Genomic DNA, 21,781 nt, shown 5'->3' with positions numbered 1-21,781 from the left:
TAATGCCATACATGTTTGCATACATTCACAGTAAATATGTATTCAGTATGATAGCTGTCTAACAGAAGTTCATTTCTCACTTACAAAGCTGGTAAAGACCTTTCAAATTTAGCAATAATTGTCATATAACAAAAGTACTGATCTAATAACAGAGATTTGTTCTTGAATCAACTTTTTTATGGAAAATGTGTTATTAATTAATTAATTAAAATGAAAGACATTCACAGTTAATGTAATTAGATATACATTATTAATGCCATACATTTTTGCATACATTCACAGTAAATATGTATTCAGTACGATAGCTGTCTAACAGAAGTTCATTTCTCACTTATTCTGACAATGAATAAGTGACTCATCTCTCTCGCGTTTTCTTTTTGAGCTTTGCCATCTTCTGGTAACATCAAGTTACCAAGATTATTAACATGTTGTACCTTTTGTTGCGTGAAACTCAAAACCAACCATAACACTGATTAGATATATACTGATAGTTAAACGGGACGTTATTTTACTTAAGTTGGTTTCGTAATATAGCATTGTCAGAGCTTCTTCAGTTCAGTACATTGTCAGAATAAGTGAGAAATGAATTTAACTTCTGTTAGACAGCTATCATACTGAATAAATATTTACTGTGAATGTATGCAAACATGTATGGCATATGGCTGTCTAACAGAAGTTAAATCCATTTCTCACTAATTCTGACAATGTACTTAACCCCAAATAAAAGAACCCCATTACAAGAGTTGTTAAATAATAGTGAAGTCACGTTGTAATAACAATAACTCATCTCTCTCTCGTTTTATTTTTCAGCTTTGCCAAAAGCCACTGTGTCAAGTGTCCTTCCTGGGTTGCCGTCGTGAGTTCTCCAATATGGCGGACCATCTCGCACATGCGCAGTACCGATCGGGCAGGGGGACGGATTGGGTAGTGACACTCCCTAACCGAAAGGAGAGGAGAAAATGCTGCCCCACAATGCCTTGCAGCCGCAGCATTTGCCGTCACACAACAGTCGGCCGTTCACGGAAACAAACGATTATGACGGAGAAGTTATATCATGAAAGTTACGGTGCTTATTAAGCATTTTAAAACGTAGGCTATGTGGTAAGTTGCCAAAGTGCTTTGTTTTGAACGCTCATCAGTATAATAATCAAAAAGAGAAATATGAACATTAGTTTTTACTGAAATTATCAAATAAAGTCAACATTTCACTGAGCTGTGTGGGGTTTGTTCAACTTTTAAAAGATGTTTGAATGGTGATATACACAGTGATAGATGTTAAGGACTAACGTTTATAATAAATACATTTGTATTGATTTTAAGATATTTTCATAAAATCATACGTATTGGGATCATTTGTATTAATGTGGACCGGAGGGAGAGGGTGACGAGCATAAATTTCCCTTTCCTTTTTTATTTCAATTACAACTTTGGTCATGAAGAATATGTTTCTATGTTGTCCACGTTCATAAAGCATAAAACAGCATCAGAGCACGGTCCAGAGTCTCTAGATGAGTTTACAGTAGTCCCTCGTTCTTATTAAACATCCATGTAGTCCGTTGTATAGAACACTGTAGTAGTATGTACAAATTATTAAATTATGTAGTTTAAACATTTTTCCATGCATTTTATTTTGAAATCAGCAACCCGGAAGGCTTCTGACACCACTTTTCTTCTTCCTACTTCCTTCTTCCTCTGGTGTTTTTGGCACACTGGTCAATATGGCTCAGGCAGTACAGAAACTCGTTGCAAAAGTACCAGCTGTAGTCGGTGGTAAGTTAAGTTTACTCTCCCAATTTTAAACGGTGTCGGTGGAGTGCACCGTTTAGCAGCAGCAGCAGCTCGGTCACGTTGTCCCAGCTTGTTAGCACACCTTCTGTGTGACCTTTAGTACGCTCAGGTGTCAATGCGAATCCACCTCTGCAGCAGGTTGTCCTAGAAAACCTGGGTTTTTTTATTTTATTGTTGCTGTATATAGTTATATAGAGAAAGGTGAAATGGTTCAGTGACTTTTGACTTTGCTGCTCCTTACATAGCTAATGGTATTTGTCCCCAACTTTTAAAACTGCACAACTCTTCCACTTTTAATTAGGATATACTGCACATGTTTTATTTTACAGTGTATTTTTTGTCATTTATAATCTTGTTTTCCTTTTTTGCATATTTATATTTCTTGTAAACTTATATTTATTTTTATAAAAGTTGTTTTTAAAATAGTTCTATATTTGCTGTATTTTGTACATCTTATTTCCCCTTACTGTGTTTATGAATGCACCATTATACACCTTAACATATTCCTTGTGTGCGTTAACCAACTTGGCAATAAACCTGATTCTGAGTGTGTTTGTATCTCTTTCAGGGGTTTTCACCTACTCCAAACCCCGACTGGCTAAATTCTGGTACTATGCCCGGGTGGAGCTCGTCCCCCCGACCCCTGCTGAGATCCCCAAAGCCATCGAGCAGGCATCCGCCATCCTCAAGAGCTACAAGGCAGGACGCCTGGGACAGACCACTGTAAAGGTGAGTCTGTACAAGTGTGACACTTACTTGCGTTGTATTTATTTGTGTGTACATTTTGTTTTTAAAAAGATAAAGTATTTTTTTGTTGGCTTGATTCTAGAAAAGGGTGTACCTGCCTGGATTAATAGCAGTTAACTCTAAAAATTACAGCCTGCATTGATGTGTTGTCCCCTAAACAGTCTATGGTTGTCACCTTTTTTGTTTGTAAGGGAACATAAAGGTATTAAGGCCCAGAACAGTTATCTCTGAAGTCATTAAGTGCTGAAACAAAAGGGTCTCAACATTTTTCTTCATTAATAAATAAATCATTTGGTCAATGAAATGTCAGAAAATAGTGAGCACATGTTTTCCCATTTTCTTAGTGTCCAAGGTAAGGTCTTTAAATGCTGTGTTTTTCATTCAAACCACTAATATATTCTGTTTAATATGATGTAAAATGGAGAAATGCATGAACAATTACAAAAATAGTTTTTCTGCTAAACGATTTATCTTTGCAGCTTGAGATTTGTCAATTTATCATTCAGTCAAGCAACGTACAATTACTAATATCCACTGGGAAAACTAATATGATGCCGAACACTAGCTGAGGTTGGACATTTTACTACTTTCTCTATTTTATATGATAATGAAATGAATATATTTTAGTTTTGGAATGTTGGACAGACAATGAAAGCTTTTTGAATATTCAACCTCAGGCTCTGGAAGTGGCTATTAAACAAATACATATTTCATGACATATTGCTGGAACTTGTTTGTTTAGTCACTTAATGCAAAATTGAAGCAACCAGAAGCAAGTTTCCAAAATAAGAACATTGAAAATGCCAGTTTAAACTGACTGCACACTTTAGACACTCCATTCTTTTCCAGAGGGAGTAAATCTATCTGCATGAGGCTGAAGTTGTTCATGCCAGATACAAACAAAGTTAGCCATTTGGCTCCGATGCCCAGTCATCAGTGTGTTGTATACACCAGTTGTATGGTTGAATTAATCTACTGAGTAATATAATTGAATGGAAAATTGTACAAGACAATAGAAGTAAACATTGTGGGCCACATTAGTAAACTAGCAGTGTAGATTTACATGCCATTGCAGTTGGTTCAATGGAAAATGAGTGGACCAACAAGGTGTTTGTGTCAAAGACTGTCAGGGGATGTTAAACTTTATAAACAAGCGTAATGAAATGTGTATTGTTACTGCTGGAATGCATCTGAAGGGATTAATACATTTTGGACTCCACAATTCTTCTTTCATGTAACATTGTCAGACCGTGGCAAAATACCATATAACAAACATTTCGTATATCTTGAACTGTCAAAGCTATTTACTTGAGTAAAATACATTTGTTTTGTTTTGTAGGATGCCCTAAGGAATGGACTCGTGGCCACTGAGGTGCTGATGTGGTTCTACATTGGAGAATGCATTGGCAAAGGAGGCATTGTTGGATACGATGTCTAAAGAGTGAACTGCTCTTTCTCCCATTGCACTTCTAATTGTCACATTCTCAACACATTGCACAAAATGTTCAAATAAACAATGTCTAAAGTCAGATATTTGCTGTCTTAAAAAATGTATTGACACATTTATTTATTCACAAAACACAACAAATAAGTCAACAGAATGGACAAAATCAACTAACTGTAGGAAAGTATTTACATGGTGTTGTGGAGGATTTCATGCCATTTCCTGACAGCCAAGATATATTATTTAAATTTAAATAATTTAAATTGTTTGTATATCTTATACTTTAACAAAGATTGCCGATTCAACTAAATATTTAATCAAGCTGCATATTTTATGATTTTTGCTGCTATGTAATGATGGACATCTCCTCTCGTTCTCGACTCTCCGACATTGTTTTCACAACACTTCCTAAGTATTTGCAGAAAGCTTGCTTCACATCCTCAGGCTCCTCCTCCAGGTTGGAGTGGATAAGCGGCAGTCGGCCTAAATGTGAGGCTGCATTGAAAAGAATGAACATATTAGCACAGGAATAGTAATTACAATAACTCCTACAACAGCTGTGGCAGGCCAGCAGTGGATATACCTAAAGGGAGCCGTCCATCTTCCACCGCGCTGCCGGGCTTGTGGTGAGCAATAAGTAAACACTGGCTTTCCTGCAAGCTCTGAGAGGAGATGAACATCGAGTACCACGTCTCTATTTCCTTTAGGTGACTTGGGACATTAGGATTAAAAATGATCACCACACCGCTGGAGTCCTTTATTATTGCAGGCCAGCATGTCTCCAATCTGTGAAGAGAATATATCATAATACATTATTAAAAGCAATTATGAAAAGCAATTTGAAGTATGTGTTGCCAGATGGTATGGGGACATTAAAGCCTTTAGCCATTGAAAGAGTTTGATATTGAACTTACTTAAAATCTCCTGAACAGTCCCAAAGTTCAACATCACATTTGTCATTGTCGTGACTGCCTTCAGCTTGGGATTCAAATTCCAGTATCCTTTGAACAGTTAGAGATACTTGTTAACAGTAACAGCAGAGTACAGCTGCAATATGTTTTCTAACGTCAGAAGATAATTACAGTCAAAGCTAAAAAGATAGGATATACCCTTCATCATCCAATAATGAAGGTAATATATTTTAGACTACATTTATAAAATGACACTCGTAATATTCTGTCAGATCATGTTTTCCACTTTCTTGGGTAATTGGTGTACCACGGCAAAGTTGACAGTGTTTGTACCTTACTCCTTGTGTCGGTCTGTATTCACCTCCAACATCTGCTGTGTCTGAGAGAAAATTAGCAAGAACTGTTTTCCCACTCTGAAAAAACAGACACATAAAAAAATTATATTAGCTACAATCAACACAGGTGATACCTAAAACAATAGATGCATTTTGTTTACATGTTACAGTTGCAGGACTCTATCTTGCCATACTAGCCCTTACAATGTATTAAGTCATTGTTTAAGTTTCAGTGACACCTCTGGTTTTTCCTACATTGACCGGTCTGAGAAGGTAACATTTTTGAATGTACAGTATATTGTTTTGCAGAAAAAGGTTTTCTTAAGTAATTTTAATACCACAGTAGGAAATGCATAGATGTGCCTATGAATACAATTCAAGAATATAAAGAATTCATTTAAGAAAATTGAACAGATTAATACTATAGCTCTCATATAAATACAGTGAATTTAAAAGAACATTTCCTCTGAAATGTAGTGAAAGTACAAAGTAAGATAATGTAGATGCTGTACAAGAATGATTGCCTTAAAATTGTAATTTAAGTTACAGCCATTACAGACACTAGCAATCACTGATTATGATTAACCTTTGCAGACTTTGCAACTAACATAAACAAACGCAGACAAGCTGGGTACATTTACAGCCCATACACAGAGGCCCAGGTCTATGCAAGCATACAATATGTACGCCTATCCATGGAGTTACCTATCCACATTTGACACTACAAATCGGCTACGTTACAGTAGGGAAATATCTTCAACGTACCTCATTGGGACCAATAAAGATAACTTTTGCTTTAAACATTTCCAGCCGCCGAGCATAGAGTTAGCTGCACAGCTAACTCCGACTGAACTGAAGAAGCTCTGACAATGCTATATTACGAAACCAACTTAAGTAAAATAACGTCCCGTTTAACTATCAGTGTTATGGTTGGTTTTGAGTTTCACGCAACAAAAGGTACAACATGTTAATAGTCTTGGTAACTTGATGTTACCAGAAGATGGTTGATATTCCGTGGCAGTAAACTTCCTTTTCGTTTCTATGGTTTCAGCAAGTCTCTTTGCTCATTGGCTATACACTACTTTAATCAAATGTAATCCCACCCATTTTCCTGTTTTAGAACAAATCAGGAGCAAGCAAAAGAGTCTACGTCATTACGTTGCCTCAGCACTAACCAATCAGAATCAATCATGTTAGAGGGCTCTTCAGTTTGGAGTAGCGTTGTTAATAACCACAACCGACATAAGGCAAAAGCGTAGGTACTATTTACATTATTAGTGGCTCTATGTCTTAAGAATTTACAAACGTTTAAATATATTATACATGTTGTTAATGTCTGTGGCTCTACTTGGTAGAATCAACACATCGTTGCTGTCGTTAGTATAACGCATAACGTGAAGCTAAGAAGCCACTAACTGTATGTTGCCATGGAGGAGGCTTAGTCAGCTTGACAACATACTCTCACTGTCCTTCATAATACTTTGCAATCCAGAGACTAAACAGTGTAAATAAGCACATTTTAAATGTTTTGTTTGTGTGAACTAACTTGCTGCCCTCCTCAGGATATGCAAAGTAACTTACACAGTGTATTATTCTCTCAGTAGTAAGAGGCATGTCTCCAGAGGATGAACTCCATAGTCCCCCCCTTGGTTTCAGCTCTACCAGGGATGATGGCACTCTGAGCTGTGGAGATCTAGCTATCTCTCGTGAGCTGGGGGGAAGAAGCAAGACATGCAACAGTTCCCACACAAGAACCCCAGAGGCGGACATCAACTGGTGAGGTCCTATGATTGCATGTGATTACATACAGTCCCAATGTGTGAAACAAACCATCCATTCACTAACAGCCACAGCCTTACTGTTCTATTCCACTGGTTTTGATGTGATGATTATGTCACATGTGTACTGCTTTTACACGTGCATGAATAATCCATTTATGAAGCTTGTTCAACTCCAGTAAACAGTAAGAAGGTTACTAGTTTGTAACTTGATTTCCCATGCTCATGTAAACACTATATTCCCAATCTGTTCATAAGCTTGAAAAACCTCATGAATGTGTTATTTTACATGTGAAATTCACTATGAGGATTACCCTAGTTATTATCATATTGTGTACATAGTCATAAATGGATTCTCCCAAAAACTGATCATAAACAGGTTATTCATGTCTATGTAAACTCACTCTATTGCTGACTGAATTTGTGAAAACGCTTGTTTATGTCTGTTCAACTTTAAACTACTTGAGTTGTGACAAAACTATTCTGAAATGTGATTGTGTGCTCACCTTCCAAAACATTTCCGTGTCAATTTACATTTCAACTGCCCTTCTGTCGTCCTTTTGCATCTACTAAAAATCACTTTTCTTTTGTTTGGTTTAGTTTTGGAGACTCTGCCGATGGAAAAAGCCCCTTCCTGAAAACACTGATGGACGCAGAAGCAGCTGCTAACTCTGCTGCCATACAACTTGTGTCTTTTAAAGACGCCATGGAAGATGAATTTTCCGTATGTTGGTTGCAATTTCGCATATACCAAATCCTGTTCTAACATGGGCCCTCCGTGTTGAAAACCCTTACACTGCCCTCTATTCTAATACATTTTTCTCTTGCACTTTAAGGATTCAAAACAGTCTGCCATGGATAAGCGCAGAATAACAAGGCAAAGAGGACTTTTGCTTGAGAAGTTGGAGAATTTTAGAAGAATAAATAAGTCTTTCCGACAGAAACTGAAACAGCTCCAAGATGCAGAGGTTGGTTACAATACTTGCAACTTGTGTTTTGCCCTGGGTAGTTATGTCATTGGTTTTATATGTGAAGGTCTAGTTTTTATAAATTAGCTTTAAATTAACAACTTGAACACACATTTCTTAGAAAAATGTCAAAAATGTGTTTCTCATTTTCCTAATAGTTATATTTTGTGTCTTTACATTCAGACTTATCGAATTGATGCGGACAAAAAAACGGACATCCTGTTGAAGAGGATCACACAGGCTGAGAGTGAAAATGAGGTGATACTTGTTTTTTGTTCGAGTACCGTTAAAGGACCGGGTCGATAAGCGGTATCGATAAAAGTAGTAGTACCGTTAAAACCTTAACAATACCCATCCCTACTAATATAGCATAATAACTCTCAAAGTGGGGAAATTCCTGTCTCGAATCATTTGCTTAATGATGTCATTTTTCTCCCAAAGCATTTAAAAAGACACTTGAGTGAGACAGAAAGAAAAATAGAAGACATGATGAATCTGCGGCGAGAAGACCAGGTAAACAGATTGTTTCAGACGTGGTTGCAGACTCTAAAAATGCAAAGGAGGCAGAGTGCATGAATTGTAAAAGACTGTTTATACTGGCCTTCACAGGAGAACATGAAGAGTGCAGTTCAAGTGAACAAGTCTGTGGAGGCGATTCGGGCTCACCTGCAGGGGCAGCTACGCAACAAGGAAGCTGAGAACAACCGTCTGACTGTGCAGCTCCGGGTACACACCCTCACTGCTCTCAGGTGTAACATAATAAAAGGTGAAATATTGTAGCCTTTCCTTATGAGCATGCTGTCTTTTCCAGACTGTGGAAAGAACCATGACCGAGCAAAAGATGGAGATTGATGATCTGAAAGCTTCCATCCCATCTTTGAGTGAGAAGGCAGCAAAGGACAAAGACTCTCTAAAGAAAGCCTGCCGGGCACAGAAGCAGAGAGCTGAGAGATTTGAAGCCGCTATTGAGAAATGCTATACACAGATGCGTGAAAAGGTACAAAAATCTAAACTAAAATAGTATTTTCTATACATTGTCACCGTTTATAATCTTGCTTTGACTTTCGTTTTCTCGTTCGGCATACAGGATGCTCAGATAGCCAAGGCCCGTTTAGAAAGAGACTCCAGGAGACAGCAGAAAGAGCAGGAGTCAAATGAGAGGGACACACTTGTAGTTCAAATAGAGGTGTTGAAAAGGTCAGTCTCTTTTATAGTGTAAATCAATACACACATTTAAATAATGGATTAATAATGTGTACTTTCAACAACAAAAAAAGTCAAGTTAAGGACGTGACAGCAAGGCTGCGGATGGACAAGGAGGAGCTCACTGCAGCGAATGAAACTGTGATGCAACGTGTTGAAAAACTCAGCGCTGAAAACGGAGACCTACACGTCAATAATACGACACTCAAGGTACACGTTTCAAAACAGCTAGCAATTGACAATCATTACTAAAAGACTCTGTTTATACTGGTGTTCCCTTTGAAGGCACTTTGAATTTGCCTTGTGTTGAAAGGTGCTATATAAATAAACTTATCTTGCTGTTATAAGTTATATTTCCTGCAATCAGACTTTTAGTAATCTGCGGGAAGCTATCAATCTGTCACATTTGTCTATTTTGTCTGTCCTCTGTGCACCATTGTGAAACTTTGAAAACCTTCATTCATTGTTTCTATTTATTTGTTTGTCCATCAACGTGATGTAATGTTGATGGAACTGCAGGTATCTGTTGCTAAGATGGAGCAGCAGCTGGCTGAGTGTGAGTCCGCCTTGATAGAGGAAAAGGGTTTGTCTCAGGAGAGCAAACATCAAGCCGCACAGTGCCAATCTCAGGTGACATCAACTTATCCATTTTAGAGTTTAATTTTAAGCTCCAACCGGGAAGATTACAATTCCCTCAGCAGAGTTTTGCTCTTTAAATACATTTAAAAAAAGATAACGATCTCAAACACTGTCCTACTTAAATCCACATTGCAAGTGTTTTTAGCTATATATATTTCTGTAGATTATGAATGCTGGGGAAACTTCATCACACATCTGACCAGGGAACACAGGGGGGGAAACTTGACCTTTTCTTCTTCTTCGTGAAATTAGAAGTGTTTTGTGGTTTCCAAACATAGTTTTCCATTTGTGTTAAAAAAGATATTTACAAGAAAGACGTCATACCGACATTTTAGTCATTAATGTGGTCTGTTGATACACCTGAATGAGTGATTCATCAATACATGACTAGTTTTCAGTTACTAGTTGAAAAGAGGCCGACAGGTTTGTTCACACCGCTCTCTGCTCTGTTTGTTCTAGGTCTCAGAGCTGCAAGCAGAGTTAGATGAACTGAGGATACAATATGCAAACCTTATAAGAGATACAGAGAAGACACAATATGGAAAAGATACAGAAGTAAAGAAGGTAAACTCCCGCCTCTCCATATACATTTATATTTGACGATTAGAATGTGTTTACGTGCACAAAGCCTTAATAAATAACAGTATGTTTATCGAACAATATGTATAATATTTGAAGACTAATCATTTTTCCTTTTGTTTTTTTATTAACCCACTTTGTTGTTTTTGTTTGTATATTCAACCCTTTAGCACTTTCTCCTCCTCTTGAATGGCTGCAGCAGGCTGTTAAATGTTTCTTTTGTGGTGTAACATTTGTTGCCCCTGGACTTTCTAACTACTAAACTTTCTCCAGTAATGTTGCGCTTCAAAGAACTAACAACTGCGAGAGCTCAGTCAAAAGATAAATCTCCAAAAATTCTGCTTGTGCTTTAAGTGCGACCGCCTACAAGGTTTGTTGAATTACTAGGCTAATGTTTTGTGTGTTCCCCACACTCCCTCTGGAGGTGAGGCAGGAGCTGCAGGGGCGCGTGGACAAACTGGAGCATTACCCCGAGTTACTGAGCGCAGCCGAGCAGAGTCTCTTCGAGTGCCAGGAGAACCTGCGACGCTCGGAGAGGAAGTGCTCAGAACAGTCAGAGTCCGTTAGACAACTGCAGGTTAAGGTGTGCAACGTGAGCTGTGGTGGTCAGCATGTATACATCCATACATCTGATTAGTGTACGGTAGAGCAACCCCATGATGCATCCTGTTCTCTGGTCCTGCTGTGCGTTTGGTTTTTTGTGTTTTAATACCCTCTGGTTGCAATCATCCCTACCTACTGTACGTATCAATTTGTGAGTGCTTTGTGCTGTGTGAGGCCTTCTAAATCCCCTACATGTTTCTATTGATCAGCAATGGATGGATTGGTGTCACCTTCACATTCAGTGTTTGAAAGGTTGCCTCTTGTGCAGTTTTGCATGTTATCTCAAACCCTCTTTTCTGCTCCAGTCAAATGAATCTGAACTCTATATTTTGCTTTTACAGATGGAGAGTCAAACACAATTACTGACATCCTCTGTGGAGATGAAGGAGTCCATTGTTGATGCCAATTCACAACTGCAAGAGACGGTGAATTCCCTCCAAAAGTAAGACATCCTCTCATGTAAATAAAAAATAGGAGTATCACAATATAGCAGTTTTTGTCGATAACAGTGATTTTTTTTTTTTTAATATGGAATTGATATTGTGTTTAAAATACATGTAGGCCTATACTTTTATATTGTCCAATAAATTAACATATTTTAAAAAGATTTACACTAGTACAGTTATAGCACATTAAACAAAGATGAATTTGACGGATCTTAACATTTGTATTTTCTAGAATCTAGAAATATCGGGATAATACTGTCATCGTGGGCTAATTTGGCCGCAGTAATCGATATTGGGAAAGCCTCATTTCAAATGTTCGTGTCTCATTAGTACAGATTGAGGAAAGTAAATGATTTAATGTGTTTGCAGGAAGATGGACAAGCTGCAGCAGGATAACCTGGAGCTGGTGAGGAGGCTGGCAGCTCAGGAGGAGGGTCTGAGCTACAGCAGCCGGCAGCTGGACCAGCGCTCCTCAGAGAGCCAGGCCCTCAGCCGGCAGCTGGAGAACGCCCTGTCAGACGTCAGGCTGCAGGTACAACAGATGAGGAAGATCGACAACACAAAAATCACTGAAGAAAAAGAAATCATTTAGTTGTTGTCCTATTAAGTGTCTTACCCCTGATGTTCCATTTTGAATGTTTAACCATACTTGTATGGTAAGCAGTTTAAAGCTTTAAAATGATTATTTTATGGTAAACTATTTATTGGCATCTACTAGGGCTGTACCCGAATATCCGAATATTCGTTCGTTGGAGTACTATTCGGGTTTCAATTTCGTTATTCGGATATTCGTTTTGTTTGTTTTTTCCCCGTTTCTTTTTCAAATTGAATTTATTGTAGATATTACTTTTCTCCGTTAATCTCCGTCACGTTGTTTCCAAAGCAACAACAACTTCCTGTCAACAGCGCTACCTCTCCTTCAAAATAAAAGCATGTCCATAAATAGGAAGCCAAACCAAATTACACTTAAGACATATACAACTGCAACGAAAGTAACAAACACAATGCAATATCCTTTTCAATTTCAAAGAACACAAATAGAGCCTGTATAGCCTACCTAGTTCCTGAATTGTCTATATTTTCTGTGCTTGCTGATATAACAATCAGTTTGACATAACTGTAACCTGGCACAGAGACAGTGATGATAATCTAAATGTTTTCACTTGTCCAGGTCAATAAGGTAAAAGACCAGGCTGTCTACAGAGAAGAGACGCTTCAGGCCAAAATCCTCGAGCTGGAATCTGAGAAGAGCAGAAGAGATAACGAGCTGAGGAATATACGCCAGAGCAAGCTCACTGTGAGTGCTGCTTCGGAGCCCTCGCGCTCATATAATACTGAATTCTGACTTGATATTACCTCTAATGGGTTTTTGTCGAGTGACTATGAGTGTCTGTTTCTTTATCTTCAGGCAGAGAAACGGTTTGAGGTTCGTCTGAAGGACCTGCAGCTCAGCCTGGACCAATCAGAGAGCCACAAGCAGAGCATTCAGAACTACGTAGATTTCCTCAAAAACTCGTACCAGACCATGTTTGATGAGGGACTGCAATCATCATGTTTTGAGTCAGCATATTTTCTAAAATGATTAAGGATTTATTTGCTTGCATTATCATTTTTATTTATTTAATTTGTGTACTATAATATTTATACATTCTTTTTTGAAAAATGTGATTGAAGGCAATACTTTTTTAAATATTCACTTCTACAATTAGCTGACAATCTTGAACAATTTCCTTCCAGAAATCAGGGACAGTTCTTGTTGCGTGGGGAGTTTCTATATCAGCTTTTAGCTCAAAAGACATGACACGATATTGTATGAATATGAACTCGTGGTGCTTCTGTATCCTATTCCCATTGGACAAGTCAGTTCCAAAATATATTGTGTGGATATTATTGACAGATTTATTTAGAGTTACTCAAAGTAGCCACAGATGTTTAAAGAGTTGTGAGTTGGTAACAGACATGTGCTGCTTTTCTGTGTTTATGATTTTAAATGAAATACCTTGGGGTTTTGGACTGTTGGACTAATAAAACAAGCAATATTAAGATGTGAGGTAGGGCTTGGAGTAACTAAAAGCCACAATTGCCTCACAATTTCTGATACTTATAGACTGATATAATGAATCCAAAATAAAAGCTGTATAACAGTAATGGGCCACAAGGTGGGGGTGTTTTGTTGAACAATCTTTTCACTTCTGTCAAGTGTTTCATTTTACCCACAATGCACTGTGCATTAGTCTTACCTTGGTCACCTTTTAATTGGTATATTCAACATAAAATGTTCTTGGACAATTGCAAGACAAGGTCTATATTTATGTAAATGGTTCCAGACCAATCTTGTTTTGTTTTTTACATCTCACTCTATAAGCAACTGTTAACCCTTTAACTGCCGAACCAAGAAAAAAAGCTATTGAAAAATTATTTTTTTGCATTTTATTATCAAATGGGCCACAAATAAGCATAAACACATTTTTTTTTTTTTGACTGACCACACAGTTTTGTTTTTATGAGCCTCTACCAAATGGTCGAGCTGGCCTTCTATGGTAAAAGTAATCATCATATACAGTACAGTATTTGTATGCATCAAACTCAAATAAAACACAAATTCAAATACATTTGTTTCTTTTATGGAAAATGAGCACTATATACAACCAGATATACTCATAAAAGATAATAAATTCTAATTGTAAAAAAAAGTCATGTAAAGTGTTTTTCATGATAAAAAAAATACTTGCTCATCTTACTGTAAATGCTGAATTGGCCTAACAGGAAACCACTGGCCTAACAGCAAATGTCTATATCCTGTGTTGGCCTAACTTGCTCATCTGTGTGCAATTTTGGGGTGAATGCCATGCATGAAAGGTGCTATATAAATTATTATCACTCTTTCACTCTGAGACTCATAAGGCAGTACTAGATTTAGTAATATTACCATGAATCTAGCCATTTATTTACCATATTTTATTGGAAAACATCTCTGAAACTCTGAAAAAGTCATATTGCTAGCTTACCATAAAAGGCCAATTCGACTGGTTGAGCATATTTTCAAAAAACATATTACACCCTTGTTAAAACTTTTTTTGTGCATCAAGTTATCTAATTATGTTCAGTCAGTGCCCTGCCACTAAAATATGTCAAAAATGATATGGTTACCTTACAAAAGTTGACCAAAAAGAGTGATTTCTTCAGCAGTGATTTTTAGCATTGCCAACTTTCTCAGTTGAAGCTAGCTGAAGGGCTTTCGGTTCGAACCACAGTGACATCTAGAGGTTGTTTTGTGCATAACATGTCAACCAAAGGGTAGAGCTGGCTGAATCAGATGGAGTTCAACTTTTTTTTTTTTTTTTCAACAAGATATCAAGACGCGAAATGTGCTCTACCAAATGGTGGTGCTGGCAGTTAAAGGGTTTTAACCAAAACTAGTATTAACATTTGAAAACTAAATGTAATGTTGAATATAGGCCTGCCAACTTCATGTGTGGTAGAATACACCTTGTTTTCATGAAATATTCCACAGCTTTGACTCATGCCTGGAAATTTGGAGCCCTGTCTGAATGCTTATTTATCTTTCTGATGCTGCACAAAACAGTAATTATAGAAAATAATTATGTGGTGCGTGTTGAGTCCCTTTATGTGCTGATTGTCAGCTGGACTGAGATGAATAATGCAGAAAATCAATAGTTAAGCTGTCAGTTGTGATGATCGTGCCTTCGGGCCTGAAAATATAATTACTAAGAAACCTGCAACACTGGGATGTTTCCAAACCGCTTGGTTGCTGCTTTGCTCTCCTGCCTTTGTGATGGTTTTCATATAAATGAGGCGTAGAAGCACCCATGAGGTCTCTTCAGGAGCAGGATTTACTTGCTTCCAAAGACTTACTCTTATATTGTACTTCATCTTCTTGCTCTGCTGGTATTGCTTTTGGCCCTGTACTGTAATCAGAGAGGCTCTGATGTGTTCTTGCAGTGGACGTACTGTGTTCCCCCCAGTGAGCAGTTCTCCTCTCATTTCTCAAATACAAAGCGCTATTGTTGAGTTCTCCGTCAGGGGATCAAACCACTTCATCTCTGTGTGCGTCAGTTCTCGTTTTATCCTCTTATTCCCGCTCTCTTGGTCTTGCCGCTTTACAAAGTTGCATTGATCACACTTTAGGAATTTGATATCCCCTTATTGTTTGATGGAAAAAAAAGTCTTACACGTGGCTGTTTGGAATCATGCTTCAGCACCATGACGGACACACCCTGAGCTTATGTGCTTATTAGACTCAAATTATGTGCTTATTAGACTCAAATTGGACCCTGTTCTTCTTTTTAGCTTGAACAATTATCAAAAACAAACAGAGGCCTTACTGTTGCATATAACAGTTTTCTTTGTTGGATGGAGAATTCACATTCAACATCCCTCTTTATATAAAATGAAGCAACGTCAGATCAATGTTTGTTTTCATCATTCTGATCATGAAAGAAATCAATATTAACAGCAACACATTTTACAATTCAGCATTATGTGAAGATGTTCCTCCGTTCTGCATGTGCAATGTAAGTTTAGATTATTCTCTATAACTTTTTCTTAAAACAATATCCTGCAGCTTGTGCTCAGCATCTGTCCGACATCAGGGAACCACTCTGACGTTCACATTACACTCATTCCTTTATTCCAGTAGCATGAGGGACAGCCAGATGCAGCTGAAACAGTAGAACTCATTTCCTATTTTCTTACAACAGACCATGAGAATGTCTTTTCAGATGATTGTATGCACCAAATGATTTTCTTTCCCCCCCCCCAAAAAAAAAAGATTACACTTGAATACTGCAGTGTTTTATGTTTTTATTTGTAAAAATATAAAAATGTGCATTGACAACATTCTAGTTAATTGGTCAAACCTGCATAAAGTACAGTTTAATCCAGCCTTCAGCGATATTTAACCCTTTAGGCAAGTGAGCGTATAAAATGCCAAAAAAATAGAATCAAACCATATCCCATGATATGATATAACAATACATTAAGCAGTATGAGATGTATGCAACATTAACCCTTATAAATAAAATGGGCAAGCACAGTAAATCAACAGAAACATGGTGACATGTGTAATGACTTTGATTTAGTAGCTGCCTTTATGTCATTTCAATGTTGTAACATGTCTTGTCAAGGTTGGGTAAAATATGTACAGTCTGTGTATAAAATAAAAGTCAATAACATTTTATTTACATTTAATACTAGTAAGATTTATTTTACAAAACGGCTTCAAAAAAGAAGCAAACCACAAGGCTCCATTGTCATGAAGCAAAATCTGAAAAAATACTGATAAAAAATGTCTCCTCTTCAACCACAAAGTGCAAATGTTTCTACTGTCCAACACTTTTCTTTCACACTTAACCCTTTACATGTTCAGTTTGTGGATATCATTATACAGTTTGTAGCTAGATGTCTTTCCTTTGCTGCCGGAGCAGTTCAGGTCACACTTGCAGGACTCGATCTTCGTCACCATCCTGCTGGTGATCTCCTTGTTTCTGCATCTGAAGAGGACGGATATGGTCTGGGTCCGGTCCGGCCTGCAGCACCGGCCGTCTGAGCAGAACCCACAGAACCTCGGCTGGAACTTCTTCAGACTACGGCAGCCTGCGTGGGACAGTCTAACCGGACGGCTGGCCTTCTCTATGTAATTACACTTCTGGTCTTTCTGTTGGAGGAAATCAAAAGCATTTAAAAATATAATTTACATTTAAGATCTCATTCAACAAGTCATGCTAAGAGTACAAAGTGACATCAAATTGAATCATTCTTAAAATTAGGAAAATGAATGTACCTTTGATCCTGTAAAGGTCATTTGGTTGCATGGGCGGACTTCACAGATCCGAGTCTCTTTCACCACTCGGCACTCTGAGTTGTTGTTGGTCATCCTGCTGGACTCTCCAGTGCCGCAGGATTTGGAGCAGGGAGACCAAGTTGAGGTCTGAGACACACATTTGACTCTTCTGGATAACATGTGGCCCATTGGGAGGCTCTCAAAACCTGCAAAGAGGGAAAAAGTCAGATTAAAGAAGAGTTTAAATTCAGAAATCTCATGCACATACAAGTAAATGTGAGGAAAGGCTTTGTTTATATCATAAATCTTTTGATAGTTCTTGCTAAACTGTAGACATAACAAAACAAATGTAAGGTTACAAACTAAGGCCTATTTTTACAGGTTCTTTTAACAAAGATTTTGAACTGCACAGTAAAAGCACATACAAACTGTAAAGGCATTGTAAATAATCCATGTAAAAATACAACTAAACTACAGAAAATCATTATAATGTATGTTATTTCAATGTATTTTTTCATCATCTTCTGGTTGCCCCTTAGTTTGAGAATGTTGCACTTTGCTTATTATTGTCATGTGCAATTGTTTAATAAAACGAAAATCTCCTGCACAAACATTTCCTTTAGCATCGCCACTATAGAAGGATATTGTGTAAAGCTGCTCACCAGGTAAATAATTAGATTCTCCTTTCCACACAGGAGCCAGCTCATTCATCTTGTTAAGGTCGTCCTCAAACCGTCCGTCTTTGCTGTGCTTTTTACTGTGTTTGTTCCCAAAACCGCTCTCTGTCTTTGCCTCCCCGTGGCAGGCGAGTTGTTCACAGCACCGACCCTGAACCTTCACCCTCTGGGGCTTGGCACAGCCCAGTTTGGGCAGCGTGAGCTGGTGAGGGCAGAGTGAGACACATCCAACTGCTCCGTCCATGCAAGTGCACTGATGTTTGCAGTTTGGACGGAATATTTCCCCGTTCTGGTAAATCTTGTTGTTGTACTCGCATGTTCTTCCATCTGATTTGGCTAGAAACAAGATAGGGTTTTAAATAAGAAAAGCAAAAAGACACAGTGGGTGAATTCACAAAAATAAAAGAAATCATTAAAGTACCTCGACAGATGCCCTTAGCAGAGCCATATCCTGCTCCGAAGTTGCACTCCAGTCCCTTGGTGTGGTCACATGGCTGTGACTTGCTGCAGTCTTCAAATAGCTGACGTGCACAGACTTTACAGCATCCACAGCCACCCAGCATGACTCCTGCTGCACATCTGGGAGAGTCAGCAGGACACCGGCAGTCCTTCGGGCACAAGGCTGACACCTGAGAGGAAACATTTCTGATTAAAACGTTGCTCCAAATCTGGTCCCCTTTTAACAGCTAAGATTTTGAATGAAAAGTAATTATTTCCTCACCAGTTTGACGCAGAGGATCACAATAACAAAGTATTTCAACATCTTCAGAAGAGGAATGTAACTTTCCTGAGTAAAGAAGTCTGTCTATAAAACACCAGACCTGGCAGTGAGTGTTTGCTCTCCTTCTTTTCAAGTCCACATCTCCTTTTATACCCTCGGAGCAGATCTGACGTGTGCACGGGCTGAAGAGGTGTCCAGAAACTATGAGAGGAATGCTTCCCCATGAGTCCTCCCATATGACACCCCCCCCCCNTCCTCTCTCCTCCTCTCGGTGAGCCAAGAACCACCCAGTGTATCCTCCATTATTTCAGGGCTTCCTCTCCAAAGTAACCATGTTATTATCATTTCTTTATATCTGTTCTGTAATCATGAAGTTACTCTTCTGCCATGAGGTAAACCAGTTCCTGAAATCATTATTTCTATGTGACAAAACACTATAAATACAAGTGGCCTCCAACTTTTTCTGAATTGGAAATAGATCATTATTTCAAACAAAGCATCACATTGTTTTCTGCTATGCATTTAACTTAAAATACATTTTAACTGGACATTGTATGTGTAATTATTTTAAATATGAGGACATGTTAAAGTTATCTAATTCTGTTTTTGTTTTTTTAATTGTGTTTATTGATGTTTCGCTGGTTTTGTTCAAACTTTTCTGTCAGGTATGAGACTGTACTTGCGTAAATAAAGCATAAAGAAAGGAACAAAGTGTACTGGTGTGGTTAAGCAAAGGACAAAAAGAATACTTTCCCAGAAATATCAGCCTCATGCATGGGAGCAAAGCCCCACAAGGGATTCAACATCGGGGCACCACAAGTTTGGACATAAATATTGAAGGAAAGCTACATATTTCTATGACCAACTGGATTTCTATCTTGGTGGGAGCAAGTGTTTAGACTGCTGCACGTTGTCTGTGATCGGTGTTTGTATTCTCTAACCTCACAACTAGTGTTAAAAGTCACAGGTGAAATTCTTGTCAGTCACCAATAAGGGCGCGGATGGATTAGAGTTTGTCTGGCTTAAATATTTAAAAAAGAAAAAAAAGGAGACAAAAGCCTCGTGGAATGTTTAAACCCGTAGGAATCCTTTGTTCTCTGAATGAGAAACACACCAAAAAGAAGGAGAAGAAAGAAAGAAGAAATGCCTGAAGCAACATTCCAGTCAGGATGAACTTTAAAGACTTCTTTGAAATAGCTGCCAGGATAAAAAGCATCCTCTTCTATCCACATCAAAGAACAATGCAAGTTATCAGGGAAGAGTGCCCTTCCTTTCATTATAACCTGTGGGAACAAGACGCTGTCAGACGGGCACAGACTCCCCTCTTATCTAACAGAGGTTACAAGGGCCAGTTTGAATCAGCGCCAATGCAGCAGATGAAGCGCGAAAAAGGACCAGCTTGGCGCATTCACAGACGCTTGAAAACTGTTGTATTTGAGGGTGGAAACTTTTAAGCTGTAATATAAATAATTAGCAGAACCATGTTAGGTAAGAGGAACATATCGGACATATAATGCAGCTGGAAGATTTCTGACTTAACCTGTCAAACATCCATGTCCCAACCTCACAGAGCAGCATGTGGATGAGTCTGAAATGTTATAAAACTAAAATGACTCCCAAGGACAGGTCAGAGATCAGGGTGAGTTGGCAAAAGACTTGGTACCATGCTCAGGGCAATGTGTGCAAGGCAAGGTTTTTTTAGCTGCTGCCAGACAAACTAAAAGTTTAAGGCATACATTGACATTTTGGGAAATAAAACATTTTTTGTCTGATTTTAGCCACCCATATTAAGTCAACACGAAAAATGTATGTGTGTGTGCCGCTGTTATATCAACCACAACTTTGTTTTCGTGTGGGTCAATCAAAGATACATCTTGGAAATTACTGAGTTTAGGAGGAAGAGGTGGAGATATTTTAGATTTTAAGTCACACTGGCAGTTTCCCCTTTTTTCTAGTCTTTATGCTTAGCTAGCTAATCTCCTCCGGCCATCTAAAGCTTTTACATAAGCATGTTTCCTAAAATGCTAAACTATTCCCTCAAACAGTCTTAATAATAAGTCCATATTAGGAGCATTTTCTTTCATCTTGATGCCAATTTCCTGTGTTAATCCATTGTAACCGTAAAGCCGGATTCAGCTGTTTTATAAGAAATGTTCTGAAACCCATTCTAGAGATTATCCTGATTATCCTGTCTGCAAGACTTTTATCTTCTTCACCCACTTATTTATTGTGATAGTTGATACTGCAGCATCCAACTGAAATGAAATCACTTCATAGTTAAGTTCTTTATTTAGTTATTTTATCTCTAGACCCTTTTTAAAGATGACCTTTAAGGGAAAGGTGGGTGGGCAGATACGGGACGGCATGGAGAAGAGAAAAAAGTGTAATTTCATGCTTAAATGCAAGAAAGAGAAAAACAGACAAAATGTGGGATTCATATTCTGTGTGGCAAAAACATTGGCAACAGAGAGCGGAAAGGCAGTAATACATGTCCAGTGCTACTCAGTGTAAAACCACAATTGGACTCAGACAAGTTTATTTTGGCCATGCTGTGAGAGCGGTCATTCACCGTGCGACAGACGGAAATGTCTGCGAGGATTTGCAGATATGATTGCAAATTCTGTTCATTACGTCATTTCATAAATGACTTTCCCTTTCTTTGTTTCTCATTCACAGATGCCCCTCACAAGTCTGTACACTGGGTACGTCTGAATCTCTAACAGCTGGTTCACCATTATTTCCAGACTGACCCTCTGCTGTTTAACAGGAACGATATGACAAAGCTTTTCCGGGAAAAGTGGGCATCTATTGTCAGTATCTGAGGATGCATTGTTGCCATTCAACTTTTTTTGGCAGAAATAGGCTTAATCAAATACAGTTTGACCTTTTAACACCTGACATTTAAAGGGCATCTTTCTGCTGTAATTCTCCTCCAGACATTGTTGGGATAGAACAGCAGCCACATCATAATGGGAGCCTGTATTAAGTCCTGTATTTTAAATCCTTATTGCCACACAGAAATACCTTCGGGCATGCAACAGAAAGTCATCCCCTGATGTACAGTTCTGTTTGGTGTTTTCCCACAGTACATTGGATTGCAGGACATGACAAAACAAGCCTGACAACAATCTCCTTAGGG

The 21,781-nt window shown here is 38.2% G+C and overlaps 4 protein-coding genes across 4 annotated transcripts; 2 read left to right on the top strand and 2 right to left on the bottom strand.

Annotated features, from left to right (window-relative positions):
* The first annotated feature begins 1,652 nt into the window (after nt 1-1,652).
* On the top strand, nt 1,653-4,085 carry LOC104953896 (ATP synthase subunit g, mitochondrial-like). The gene is made up of 3 exons (XM_010780930.1): nt 1,653-1,770; nt 2,357-2,517; nt 3,875-4,085. The coding sequence occupies exons 1-3, from the start codon at nt 1,719-1,721 to the stop codon at nt 3,971-3,973; spliced, it is 312 nt and encodes a 103-aa protein (XP_010779232.1). The 5' UTR covers nt 1,653-1,718; the 3' UTR covers nt 3,974-4,085.
* Nucleotides 3,925-6,279, bottom strand: ift22 (intraflagellar transport 22 homolog (Chlamydomonas)). Its single transcript, XM_010780931.1, has 5 exons — nt 5,991-6,279; nt 5,224-5,303; nt 4,894-4,980; nt 4,563-4,765; nt 3,925-4,474 (listed from the first exon to the last, which is right to left on the bottom strand). The coding sequence occupies exons 1-5, from the start codon at nt 6,027-6,029 to the stop codon at nt 4,326-4,328; spliced, it is 558 nt and encodes a 185-aa protein (XP_010779233.1). The 5' UTR covers nt 6,030-6,279; the 3' UTR covers nt 3,925-4,325.
* Nucleotides 6,280-6,478: 199 nt separating this feature from the next.
* Nucleotides 6,479-13,891, top strand: LOC104953895 (outer dense fiber protein 2). Its single transcript, XM_010780929.1, has 17 exons — nt 6,479-6,484; nt 6,827-7,001; nt 7,604-7,727; nt 7,840-7,971; nt 8,155-8,229; nt 8,413-8,484; nt 8,581-8,697; nt 8,783-8,968; nt 9,059-9,168; nt 9,249-9,384; nt 9,694-9,804; nt 10,273-10,377; nt 10,817-10,975; nt 11,337-11,437; nt 11,811-11,973; nt 12,613-12,738; nt 12,850-13,891. The coding sequence occupies exons 2-17, from the start codon at nt 6,838-6,840 to the stop codon at nt 13,021-13,023; spliced, it is 2,055 nt and encodes a 684-aa protein (XP_010779231.1). The 5' UTR covers nt 6,479-6,484; nt 6,827-6,837; the 3' UTR covers nt 13,024-13,891.
* Nucleotides 13,892-16,252: 2,361 nt separating this feature from the next.
* Nucleotides 16,253-18,823, bottom strand: LOC104953894 (protein CYR61-like). Its single transcript, XM_010780928.1, has 5 exons — nt 18,643-18,823; nt 18,343-18,550; nt 17,907-18,257; nt 17,245-17,450; nt 16,253-17,118 (listed from the first exon to the last, which is right to left on the bottom strand). Exons 1-5 carry the CDS (start codon nt 18,682-18,684, stop codon nt 16,819-16,821), a joined length of 1,107 nt encoding a protein of 368 aa, XP_010779230.1. The 5' UTR covers nt 18,685-18,823; the 3' UTR covers nt 16,253-16,818.
* Nucleotides 18,824-21,781: the final 2,958 nt, after the last annotated feature.

Source organism: Notothenia coriiceps, unplaced genomic scaffold (genome assembly GCF_000735185.1).
Source record: "Notothenia coriiceps isolate Sejong01 unplaced genomic scaffold, NC01 NC01_scaffold00022245, whole genome shotgun sequence".
Taxonomy (NCBI): Eukaryota; Metazoa; Chordata; class Actinopteri; order Perciformes; family Nototheniidae; genus Notothenia; species Notothenia coriiceps.
Note: the sequence above shows the minus strand (reverse complement) of the source record. Positions and strands in the feature narration are given on the sequence as shown.

Coding starts and splice junctions, on each gene's coding strand:
- LOC104953896 (XM_010780930.1), top strand. CDS start 1,719: ATGGCTCAGGCAGTACAGAAACTCGTTGCAAAAGTACCAGCTGTAGTC. Junction 1,771..2,356: donor AGTACCAGCTGTAGTCGGTG/GTAAGTTAAGTT, acceptor TATCTCTTTCAG/GGGTTTTCACCTACTCCAAA. Junction 2,518..3,874: donor TGGGACAGACCACTGTAAAG/GTGAGTCTGTAC, acceptor TTTGTTTTGTAG/GATGCCCTAAGGAATGGACT.
- ift22 (XM_010780931.1), bottom strand. CDS start 6,029: ATGTTTAAAGCAAAAGTTATCTTTATTGGTCCCAATGAG. Junction 4,981..5,223: donor AGACCGACACAAGGAGTAAG/GTACAAACACTG, acceptor AACTGTTCAAAG/GATACTGGAATTTGAATCCC. Junction 4,475..4,562: donor AGATGGACGGCTCCCTTTAG/GTATATCCACTG, acceptor TTTTCAATGCAG/CCTCACATTTAGGCCGACTG.
- LOC104953895 (XM_010780929.1), top strand. CDS start 6,838: ATGTCTCCAGAGGATGAACTCCATAGTCCCCCCCTTGGTTTCAGCTCT. Junction 8,969..9,058: donor ATACACAGATGCGTGAAAAG/GTACAAAAATCT, acceptor TTCGGCATACAG/GATGCTCAGATAGCCAAGGC. Junction 11,974..12,612: donor TGTCAGACGTCAGGCTGCAG/GTACAACAGATG, acceptor TCACTTGTCCAG/GTCAATAAGGTAAAAGACCA.
- LOC104953894 (XM_010780928.1), bottom strand. CDS start 18,684: ATGTTGAAATACTTTGTTATTGTGATCCTCTGCGTCAAACTG. Junction 18,258..18,342: donor TGCTAAGGGCATCTGTCGAG/GTACTTTAATGA, acceptor TCTTGTTTCTAG/CCAAATCAGATGGAAGAACA. Junction 17,119..17,244: donor TGACCTTTACAGGATCAAAG/GTACATTCATTT, acceptor TTCCTCCAACAG/AAAGACCAGAAGTGTAATTA.